This window comes from Sceloporus occidentalis, unplaced genomic scaffold, assembly GCF_023333645.1.
Source record: "Sceloporus occidentalis isolate IW3139 unplaced genomic scaffold, rSceOcc1.0.p SCAF_5, whole genome shotgun sequence".
Classification (NCBI taxonomy): Eukaryota; Metazoa; Chordata; class Lepidosauria; order Squamata; family Phrynosomatidae; genus Sceloporus; species Sceloporus occidentalis.
Genome location: NW_028316985.1, coordinates 112,256,694 through 112,269,061, shown reverse-complemented (window position 1 = coordinate 112,269,061; position 12,368 = coordinate 112,256,694). Strand labels below are relative to the sequence as shown.

Below are 12,368 nucleotides of genomic sequence, written 5' to 3'. Positions count from 1 at the left end.
GCAGCCTTGCCTGATTCCCTTGCTAATTGGAAACCATTCTTTTTCTCCATATTCTGTTCTAACAGTAGCCTCTTGTGTTAAGTACAGATTTATCATCAGGATTATCGAAAGTAATGGCACTCCCATTTCATTAAGAGTGTTCCATAGCTTTTTGTGATCTATTCAGTCAAAAGCTTTGCTATAAAGCACATGCTGATATCCTTCTGGAATTCCTTGGTGTGCTCCATTAGCCATTGTATGTTTGCTGTGTGGTCCCTAGTTCCTTTTCCTGAACCCTTCTTGCACATCTGGAATTTCTCTCTCCATATATGATTGGAGTCTAGGTTGCAGAATGTTAAGCATAATTTTGTTTGTATGGGAAATTAATGTGACGGTCCTATAGTTGCTACAATCTTTTTTGTCTCCATTTTTGTGGATGGGGATATATATCAAACATTTCCAGTCTACTGGCCATGGTTTTGTTTTCCATATTGTTGGCAAACTTTAGTTAACACTGGAGTTGATGCTGTCTGTGTGGATTGTACCAGGTCGATAGGAATATCATCTGTTCCTTGTGATTTATTCTTCCCAATTGCTCTTATTGCAGATTTCCCTTCACTTTCTACAATTTGGGGTTCATCTTCATATAATTCTTCATTCCATGTGTCATTGATTTTTTCATCTCTTTTATATAACTCTCCTGTGTATTGTAACCAACATCTTTTTATTTCTTCTTGGTCTTTTAGTATGTTCCTCTTATTACTAGGCTGAAATGTGTTGAGCCTGAGATTTGCTCTGTTCTCTGGATTCTAAAGAGGAACTAGAAAGGCAAGTTACTAGCACTTACAGTTTTGTAGATACTGGAGTGATGCTCAAGGACATCACATTGTATTGCCACAAATGATATTCTTCTTACAGCTATTTCTCTTCAATTCTATTTTGTTGCAAAATTTGGATTGTAAACTCTTTGGAAATGGATCTCTGCTAGGGCAGATTATTTGTCTATTTAGGTTAACTATGATTCACAGTGTGGATCAACCAAAATATTCGTGCTTTATCAAAGATATTTGAACGTGTATCAGTCATACATGTTAAACAGCATGAGGAAGAATTCAAAATATAGCCATGTTAGTCTGTAGACTCAGTATGTAGAGAGATCTTGTAGCACCTTTGAGACTAGCTGAAAGAAAGAAGTTGGCAGCATGAGCTTTCGTATGCTTTGGTCACCTTCCTCAGATGCTTTTGGTGGAGTTGAAGCCAGGTACAGACATATATATATATGCCATAAGTATGTGAGAATGTCAATTCAGATTAAAAATCCTTTAGCTATGGAAATGAAGTAGCAGGTCCAGTTTTTAACTATGGTCATTTGAGGACAAAGACATAGCCATTGGATATGGAAATGAGATGGCAAGACCAGTTTGGCCTTAGAAATTAGCCTGCAGGTGGGGAGAATAGATGACTGTAAGACACCTCCATGGGGATGGGGTCAGATAATGTTGAAATGTGTGTAGTGAGGCAGAAAGCTGTTGTCCTTGTTCAATCCATTGCTGAGCGACTGTAGGTATTTTTATATATGACATTTCTTATTTTGAATACATTATTGCTCAGGGCAGATTAAATTTGTCCTTATTTTGTAATGTACAGTATTTGTTTCTAATTGAAAATTGCATAGCATGTTTGGTAGCGTTCGGATTTTCCTAAGATATATCTGTACTGTCTCCATTGAAAAAGCTGATACATCTGATGTTGCTAAACTGATGCTCCTGAATATTTCTATTAAAGTAAATGTTCACTTGATACTATGAGTGGTTGTGGACTGTTCTCTCAAGACAGGTCTGTTCTACACTGTATGCTGTTCTGTATAGCCAGTCTGATTGTGCAGCTCCTTTTGGTTTCATGAGTAGTCTTTGGATACCTGCTACCTTGCTCAAGTGTCAAGCTATTTATATGACCAATAGCTATGAATATGCTGTTGTTTTCTTGGACATTTTGTAAAAAAAATCTCTCACACATTCATTGCAACTACTTAAGCAGTTCAATATTGATTTCAAATTCATTGCTATAATAAAGTGGGATATTTTGGGTTAAAATATTGTGACAGAAAATGGGCAGGGGAACATAGGATGCATCTGCATTGCAGAAATACTGCATGCAGTTTGACACTTTAACTGCCATGACTCCATGCAATGGAAACCTGGGATGTGCAATTTGTTGTGGCACTAGAACTTTATGAAAGAGAAGGCTAAATATCTCATGAAACTACAAATCTCAGAATTCCATAGCATTTAGATGTTTAGCCTACATATTCAAAATCTACAGAATATGTAAGTCTACAGAATATAATACTAGATAAGTGCATGTTCTTCCTAATATGTATTACTTTCTTTGTTATCTTTCCAGCTACCTCCAAGAAAGAAGAAACGTGAAAGGTTTAAATATCCATTGTTCAGAGAGTCATATTTCACAAAGAAGTGAGTTGAATTTGTCCAACTGCAGATTATACTGAGTTATCAGTCAATGTATGTGATGGTAGTGAGGAACAAAAGCTGTTATTATATTCCTTATTTGGGAAATGCAGAGAAATAAGAGGATGTAAACAATAAACAAAGATTCTTATAAATGAGAAACTGGCAAATTTCTTGATTTTACCAAGAAAGTATTAGCTTACTTTTACATACACGTCTATCTGACAGCACAGACTTTCTTTGAGAGTGATAAAAATCCAGCACCTGAGCATGCTGCACAAGTTTGGTAAAGAGGACACTCCAGACAACTTCCTTCCCTGTCCTTGGAGAAAGATAGGTATACTGATGGCTGATGCATTTCCTTGTGGAAGAGATGTGCAGCTTTTGTTATGATGGAAAACACATGGAAACAGGATGTGCAAGTGACTTGTACTTTCTCAGGTGCTACTTTTGCACCATCTTTCCCAAAGCCACTTGCAATGTTCCTTTCTTACATTAGACCAATTTGAACTTTTAATCATTGCCTTCTTTCCGAATGATTGCTAGTTAAATGCATGGGTAGCAGAATGCCCTAAGCGTATGTGACAGTAGATAGGACTTGGGTGTCATTGAGTAATATATGTAGTGACAGCAGTGGGAGGCAATTTCATATGTAGAAAGGCAGCATGCTGAACTGTTTGCCTGTCTGCAATTTTCCTCTCTCAAAACTCCAACTGTTTTTCTTCAGCTTCTGGAAGTGAATTCAAGAGAAAACATGGGGGCAGAGAGGAAGAATTCAACATCTCCTCCTTACCCATCATTTCTTCATTTTAAATCACCTCCCACATCTTGCTTTAAACTAGTTCTGCATGACTGGCATTCTAACATGCAAGTCATAGCTCTGTCACATCTAATTAGAGTTTGAGTAGTGTGAAAGAGAGGCAGGACAATTGGAGAATACTTTAAGAATAAACTTGACATATAAAAGAGGAAAAATGGATATGTGCATACTAGACTGGGATGTGTGTGAGTGTTTATGTGAGAGTGTATGAGAGATAGTTTCTTTAGATTCACTTCATAAGACAAAAAGAGGCCTCAAAAGACAACTCAATGCCAGTACAAGAAGGATGTGGACAAGTTGAAACGTGTCCACAGAAGCCCAACCAAGATGAGAAAGGTCTGGAAACCATATCTTAAGGAGCTGGGTGTGTTTAGTCTGGGGGAAGAGAAAGGTTAAGAGGTGACACGATAGTCATGTTTAAATGTTTGAAAGGATATCCTATTGAGGATGGAGCAAGCTTATTTTCTGCTGCTACAGAGACTAAAGGGCTGTACAGATGAGAAGAAAGGGGCGGCCAGAGGCCGCTTCTTTATTTCCTGGATCATTGCCGCAGCAACCACATGGGTGCAGCACTGATCCGCTCCAAAAAGTAGCTGCAAAACCTGGAGTGGTGTGGTGATGTCTCTTGTGTGCCACACCATTTGGATGCAACACACAAGGCATGTCATTGGTGTGCACCATCTGAATGTGCGCATGCCCAAAATGGTGCCAGGAGAGCACAGAGTGTGCGGATGCTCTGCTCTCCTGAGCCCTAATTTCAGCGGTCTGTACCGGTCCTTAGACATGGAGCAGTGGATTCAAAGTATAGGAAAAGCAAACATTCTTAAACATCAGGAAGAACTTCCTGACCATAAGACCTGTTCGACACTTATATTCCACAATCCAAACACACATTGCCAATGCATTCCTATTTATAGAATATTTCTCTTCCCTTCCCAAAACATGCAAGCGTGACTTGTAAAATATTGAACTTGCATTTGGGAGAGTCAAGGTTTACTCCATGCTGAGCCATAAAGCTCAGTGGCTGATTTTGGACTATCCACTCTCTCATCCTGAATTACCTATTGGGAAGACAAAAAATGAAATGATTTATTTTTTTCTTACATACTCAACAAAGTATATTTACATGCAAGTTTCTAATACCTTGCACTGTACCACATTTTTAGATAACTGGAATAAAGGTAGGATATCTAAGTAGCTAGTAGGTAAATAAAATAAAATTTTAAATTACATTAAAAATGCATTACGGGCAACAAGAATATAGTCTAGTTTAAAGCCAGCAGAAATCTTTAAAAATACCATTGATGATAGGTGGTAGCTAGATAGATATGTCATAAAATAAAGTTGTTCTGCCTTAAACATAGTGATTGATGGATGTTCCAGGAGATTGTTCCACTTTGCTGGACTCATTAATTGTGTGTTTATCATTTGCATACTTTTCTTCAGCTTTTTTCATTAACCTCTCCTTCAGCGACTTCCTTCTTCCCAAATATTGTGTGACAGATTGTTTAGTTACTTCCTTTCTAAACTGGTTTGCCACATAGCTTGGGGGAAAGAAAAAGTCTGAATCCCTTCTGAGTGTGGATAACTAGTCATATCATTCTTTGGGTCCTAGCTGTGGTATTTAATAACTAACACTCTACCTGAGGGAAGAGGATTAAGAAGAGTTAATAGTGTTCAGTCTGCCTCAGTGAAGGCAGATAAACAGAGTTGCTTATCCACTTGGAGTGAACTCTAGCATGCTCTTATTAAAGACATACCTGCACATGTCTGGGCACATTTCGTGCTCTGCAAAATAGCCCTGCTGTCAGCTGTAGGCATTTTCAAAACCACAAAACAGTATTCCCTTTCCTCCTCCCCTTCTTCCTTTTTTGCACCTTGGAAACTATGCGAGTGCTTTGAAAGCTGTGGTTTTTATTTTTGGTCTTCCTCTTGATTCTTTTAATGTTTAGATTTCAAAGCCTTTTGTCTGGAAAAAGTGTAGCTAGAAACTTCCTGCTTCCCCCTGCCCCCACAAGGATTAAGGGGTTTCAATCTATATGGTATCAACATTGGGAAGAAAAGGGAAAACACTGTGAGGAAACTATTGATTAAAATGACAGTAGCCATTCCTTATTTAAGTATGGTTATCCTTGGCATACTAAGTCAAAAGGTAGCACATTGGTGTCATTGAAAAGGCATTGCCCCTGGTCCTGGTTCAGTGACCCAGTAGTCACAACGAGACACTTGGAAATTGTGGCTTAGAATTTATGAGCTCATTAAAATGATGTGTGTGTGTGTGTGTGTGTGTGTGTGTGTATTGGGGGTTTCATGCAGGCCTACAGCTCTGAGAGCTTTCACAGCATGGTCTTGTGGCTCACTGAACCAGGGCAGGAAGATGTGGTGTATGTAATTCCTGAGCAGCAATGTGCTTTCTTTCTTTGACTTGAATTTATAGCAGCATAAGAGAGCTATGGTAAGGGGATGGCCTAAAGAAAGTCTGAAACAATTTAATGGGCAGCATAAGTCTGAAAGATACATGCCACTAATTTCATCATATGTGTACATTTATTTTTATATATAAAAGCTAGCTTTGGTTTCTTGTAGATTTTCAATGTGCTGCCATTCAGGCAGAGGGAGCAGGAAGTCTTGAACAGACACTCTAGATGCCTAGAGTGACTGCAGATACACACACTAATCTGGATTGCTGTATTAGATGTGTGTTTGTGCGCAAAGGAGGCAGATCGGATATGTGTGTCAATTATTGACATTCAAAGATATTTCCTCTGTTCTCTCCCCCCACCCCCTTCTTCAAACTTCCATTTTTAAGGTCACTGAGCTCTCTCTCTCTCTCTCTCTCTCTTTTTAAGAACTGCATGATTTATTTCATCTTGTGAACCATCTTGTCAACCTTTATAGATTGATAGCTGGCATGGTCCTTTAATCTCTTTATTCTGTGATATTTTAATTGTTTTATTGTAAGGCACACTGAGGGCCCTTTTGAGGGACTGAAAAACAGTATATCATTTAAAATTAAATAAAAATAAATATACATATATGAAAAATATATGCTATGCATATGTCCTACAGGAGAGGTTGTTAGGAGAGGAGATGGCCAGAGTGGAAGAAGGGAATTGCAGACACTTTTTTATGCCAGTCACTAGTTTTACAGAGTCTGTTGTGCTTGCAGGGAGTGGCCTGTTCTTTGATTATTCTGGTCCCTGTCATCCAGCAAAGTATTTTCACTTGTTTACTTACTAGCAACCCTTCCTAGATTTAATACAGGTTGAGTATCCCTTATCCAAAATGCTTGGAACTGGATGCGTTCTGTATTTTGGATTTTTTCAGATTTTGCAATCCCTGTATTTGCCTATACATAATGACACATAATGAGGCTGGAGAGATGCTGAGGATCTGTGAAATGATGGTTGGCATGGATTCCTGCAATTTCACTGATCTTTGCATCTCTCTCCAGCCATGGCTTTCTCCAGGCTCACTAATACAGTACAGTTATGTTCTATGCTGTTTTTGTTGTAGCTCAAAAAGTTTTGGATTTTGGAATACTTCAGATTTTGGAATTCTGAATAAGGGATACACAGCTTGTAACGATTATTCTCAGTTAGGATTTCTGCCTAAAACTCTGACTCTGAAGTCAGGAGTAGGGGGGAGATAATGGCATCAGGTCAATTGCCTTCCCAAGTTTTTCTAATACTAAGTTCAAATGGGTGGTATGGAAGAGAAAACAACATGAAGTCAAGAAAGGTGAAAAATAGATGGAAATGAAGAATATAGGAAGGTGGATGGTAGGGAGGAAGATTGGTGGATGGATGGATGGAAAGTCAAGAAGGTTGGGGAAGTAGGTGTGGGGTATGAGAAGGTGATGGAGAAGAAGAATGAATTTTGGGGGGAAGAAAAAAAAGGAGAAGCAATTAAGAAGGAGCAAGATGGGATTTATTGAATGTAAGGAGGGAAGATTGAATGAGAAGGATGGGGAAGGGGAGGGGTTGGATAAGTGTTTGATTATAAAGTAGGTCATATCTCAAGGTGTATATGGATGTGATCGCTCTTTATATTCAAGTGTCGTATATGTGGATTTTTATGTATGTTTAATAAAAAATAATTAAAAGAAATAAAGTGGGAAAAATGGAAAATAATAATACAGTCTGCCCTCCCCTTACCACAGGGATCCATTCTGGACCCCTCCCTCTGTAAGGGAAAAAACCGTGGATGCTCAAGCCCCATTCAAGTGAACGGGGTTCATGCCCACGGCGGCACACGGTGGCGCGTGCACCATTGCTTCTTCCGGTGTGCTGCGCCGCTCTTTCTGGCGCGACTTCCAGCTTATGCTGGAAGCCGCATAAGAGACTTCCCTATATGACATGGGTGCACTATACTAATTTCAAATGGGATTTTCAGAATTCATTGTGGAGTGATCCTGTACAATGTTCCAGGCAACAAATCATGGGCTTTCCAGAATATTTTTTTCTGTTTGTACCCAGCTTTCCAAACCCTCCTTTCAGCATTTCATTATTACTGTGTTCTGTGAGCAAATTCTTCCCTTTAAGTTTTCCTCCCCTTGAACTTGTAAAAAACTTCTCCTAGCTTCAAGTTGGGTGGTGCCATTTTGTCTGTATTATCAGTGACATCAGTGCTGGAAACAGAATGGTTTCTCAATATTACCTTGTCCTAGAGCCTGAACAGATGGGCAAAATAAGCTCGCTTCTGGGCATCATTGGCACATGCTGTTTACACACCGCATGCTGCGATGATGCCAGGAAGCCGTCTTGAAGCCATCTGGCTGCCCAGACGTGAGTGGTTTCATGATTCTCCAGCTGCTTGGCATTTATATGCCACACACTACTGCAGTGTCATGAAGCCATCATGGGGCGGTAGCAGGGCTGGCAAAGCTGACTTTTCCCTGGCTGAAAAAGCAGCGGATTTATCCGCTCCTTTTTCGGCCAGGTTGAAAGTGGAGTGGGGCTGCAACATGTGTTTGCTGTGGCTCCAATCTGTCTTCGGAAAGGGTGGCTTCAAGCCGCTCCTTCATGCCATTCTGTTTCCCTCCTTAGTTTGTTTTAGCAGAAGAAAATGAAATTGTGCACTGGGCCCTTGGTATCTGCTGGGGTTTGGTTCCAGGGCCCCCCGTGGATAACAAAATCTGAGGGTGCTCAAGTCCCATGTATATACAGTGACACAGTAAAATGGTACCTCTTATATAAAATGGTAAAATCCAGGTTGCTTTATTGGAATTTATATATTTTAGGGAATATTTTCAAGGCATGGATGCTTGAATCCATGGATAAAAAAATCTGCGGTTGAGGTGCGCCAACTGTACATTCCTGAAAATAATTCAGTTAAGAAAAACTGTTTTAACTTAATGTTTTTATGCATTTGTTTGGTTTATTGTTTTTAAACGTCTGCATTATCCATTTCTTGAACTGTATTTTGTTTTAAATTATATTGTGAGATGCCCTTGGTATAATATTGAAAGAAAGGCGAAATATGAATTAAATATATATGATTTATTTATTCATTAATTTATTTAAATAAAATAATATATAATATAAAATAATAACAGTAAATGATGATATAAATGCACTGGCTAGCATAAACAGCTATAATTCAAGGAACAAGAGATTCAGACTTTGAACATAAGTCAATACCATAGTTTTAATTTCGTGAGTATATATCCATGAGGCTTACTTAGAAGCATATTCCAATGAAATATGTGCTATCTGAATAAAATTAGCACTGGATGCCAATATTTTATGAAATGCATGAATTTACAGAGGCATGACTAAATACAGGACCATGAGCTTGGCCATTGTAGGCTCATCTGCTTTAATTTTTTTAGTTCACTTTATGAGATGAGGGCTGCTAATTAAAAATATAGATAGTTTGAACAGTTTGATAGATTAAACTGAAATATCTCAGGTAGATTATCTGCATGGCATGGTCATAGTTTAATATTGAAAACTGCTTTGAGAATTTTATTTAAAAATGAAAAGTCGTATACAAAAATACTCTCATGTATTTTGATGGTGACACCTGAAGTTGAGTTATATGTGTTAACTTGACAGAACTGTGAAGTTGTTAACATAGCAACTTAGATTTAGTTCTCTGAGTTAAGATATACTTTCAGCCACAAGTGTATATTGTATGTCAGAGAAACTGAATAATTGTGAATAAATGCCCATTTCTTAATATATGTATATAGGAGGCCCTGGTGAAGAAAGGACACCTCCCATCTCTCCATACGGAGAAACCTTCCTTATTCCCTGCTCAGAAGAAACGGTGAGTTGTTATTTCCTAGCAGAATGTCTTCCATTGTTATAAGGGTAGGGCAGAACAGAGAATGCGAGAAAGAGGTACAGAAGATTTGCATGTTGCAATGGTGTCATGTTATTACTAGGTCTCCACTGACTCACACATATTGTATGCCCAGCACAATGGCTGTTGGTGTGAGCTCTGCTCACTGTCCCTCTTAGTCTAGGACACTGAGAATCAAGCTCAACTTTGTGGAGTCCACCCAGTTTATTGATTGCACTACAGCAGCCTTTCTCAATCTTTTCCCCCTTGAGGAGCCCTTGCAATAATTTCCATCTCTCAGGAAATGCCTGCATAACAATAATTGGGAAGTATATGTGGTTGTTGTTGTTGTTAGTCAATGTAGAGTGTGTGGAAGATATTAGATAGATATTAGATAGATAAGGGAAGGGAAAGAGGTTGTATGTGTATGTAGTGTTTATAAATGTCTACTGTTTGTAATTGTGATTTTGTGTATAAACAGTTTTAATAATAAAATAATTAAAAAAAGAATTGAGACCTGATGAACAACACAGGCCAGCACCACCTCCTGTGTCCACCCCTCCAAGAAGGATGGGAGCTACTATAAAACAGTACTTTCAAGTCCTATCTCAGCGAGGCGACTGTAGCGAAAAGACAGATTAGACTGGGATTGCAACAGCCATTCATGAGCCAGATAGTGTCAGCCAGTGAGATACTGAGAAAGATTGAAGATTCTATTTTGGCAGCTGGAAGTTCAGATAGGATCCCGTGAGTCCAAGAGTGGACATAGTTTTGTGAGCTCCACAGTGGAACTGAGGTTAAACTCCAGACGGGCTTATAACCTAATAAATACTCCAATTGAGGGAGTTATCGTAAGGAAATAACCCGAGGGTTATAATTAGTCTGAGTGACAGGATTTTAGTTAGGCTTAGGGAAACCTAGCAGGGAAAGGACAGTGTGAGTGTCCTTGAAAACTTGAAAGCATTGATGCTCTGTGGAGAGTTGTTAAGGAAACTGATATTGTAAAAAAGTCAAAACTGAGAAAGAAAGCTCACCAACTGGAATGAATAACACAAGTGCCATAAACAACAATTATTTTGTGGAATCGAAGGCTTTCATGACTGGCATCCATAGTTTTTTGTAGGGTTTTCGGGCTATGTGGGCATGTTCTAGAAGAGTTTCTTCCTGACATTTCGCCAGCGTCTGTGGCTGGCATCTTCAGAGAATGCTTGCCTGGAAAGGAGTTGGATATATATATTGATTGTGTGAACCTGGGAAGGCAGGAGCGATTTGCATGTGTATTGTTCTGTTGGCCTCAGGGTGGGAGAGTCTGCAAAAGAGGATTCCCTGTGCATCCTGACATGGTAGTTGTTGGCATGGTCCAGAATTTCTGTGTTTTCAAACAGCATTTTATGCCCAGGATGGTTTGTAACTTGTTCTGCTACTGCTGATTTTTCTGGTTGACCCAGTCTGCAGTGTCTCTCATGTTCCTTGATTCTTGTTTGCACACTGCGTTTGGTGGTCCCTGTGCAGCTGTGGGCAAGTCTACATAGGGGCCACCAAATGCACCCCCAAGGTGACTCCCCCAAAGAGATTATTCTGCCAGTGGTGGGCCCACCCCCAGGCAGGCCCCTGTATCAGGCAGGGGATGCTCACGAGCTGCTGGGGGTACCTGGAATCTGCTCCTGTGAGTAACTAGATGGTACTAGTCAGCAGGAAGAAGTCAGGCAGCAGCCTTGGAGAAGAGAGACCAAGAAGTGGATGATGGAGCATATCTCCCTCTTCTCTGCAGGGGTCTTTGTGGCGTTATCTTCTGCAGGAGTGCTGGTGGTGCCACCTAAGGAGTGTGCTGCTTCCAGAGTCATATACCAATGCTCAAATGATTACACCATGCTGCATCTAATGCTGTTTATTTCCCCAGTTTAATTGGTACACTTTAGAAGAGTGTTCATGAAGAGTGGGAAGAAGAGGGCAATAGAATGCTAATTCTGATTTAAATGAGTATTTTGCTTAGTGGGTTTTTTGTTGCCTGTTTTATCGAACCATTTCCTATATTGCTATGTATTTTATATGTATTATCCTATTATTTCTTAGATTGTACGCCATAGGCAGGTTTGCTCTTATATATTTATTGTTTTTATGTACAGCGCTGTGCAAATCTACAGCACTAAATAAATAAATAAATAAATAAATAAATAATGGTTCTTACTGAGAAATTAAGCATGCATTTGAGATGTATCAGCAACGGGCATGTATTTGAGATGTATTAGATGTCCAGCAAAGGGATCAAAGTGCTTTGCTCTGTCGACTTCTTACTTTAGGTTCTTTCTCCCTCCTTCCTCTCCCTCCTCCTCCCTCGATTTCAGTAAGGCCTTTGACAAAGTTTCCCATGACATTCTTGCAAACAAGCTTGTAAAATGTGGGCTAGACAAAGGAACTGTTAAATGGATCTGTAATTGGTTGACCGGCCGAACCCAAAGGGTGCTCAACAATGGCTCCTTTTCATCCTGGAGAGAAGTGACCAGTGGGGTCCCACAGGGCTCTGTCCTGGGCCCAGTGCTATTCAACATCTTTATCAATGACCTGGATGACAGAATTGGGAGCATACTTATCAAATTTGCAGATGACACCAAATTAGGGGGAATAGCTAATACCCCAGAGGACAGGATCAAGATTCAAAATGACCTGAATAGACTAGAAAGCTGGACCAAAGCTAACAAAATGAAATTCAACACAGAGAAATGTAAGGTATTGCACTTAGGGCGGAAAAATAAAATGCACAGATATAGGATGGGTGACACCTGGCTGAATGAAACTACGTGTGAAAGGGATCT

The 12,368-nt window shown here is 39.5% G+C and overlaps 1 protein-coding gene across 3 annotated transcripts in view; it reads left to right on the top strand.

Moving 5' to 3' along the window:
* The window catches only part of ARAP2 (ArfGAP with RhoGAP domain, ankyrin repeat and PH domain 2), a 138,078-nt gene that overhangs the window by 23,928 nt on the left and 101,782 nt on the right, over positions 1-12,368 (top strand). For all 3 annotated transcript variants that reach the window (XR_016281281.1, XM_089525069.1, XM_089525070.1), the window contains exons 3-4: positions 2,383-2,453; positions 9,464-9,540. Coding sequence is in view for 2 of the 3 variants with exons in the window: in XM_089525069.1 (XP_089381195.1) it covers positions 2,383-2,453; positions 9,464-9,540 (148 nt within the window). In the remaining variant the exon portion in view is untranslated. The remainder of the gene's footprint in view (positions 1-2,382; positions 2,454-9,463; positions 9,541-12,368) is intronic.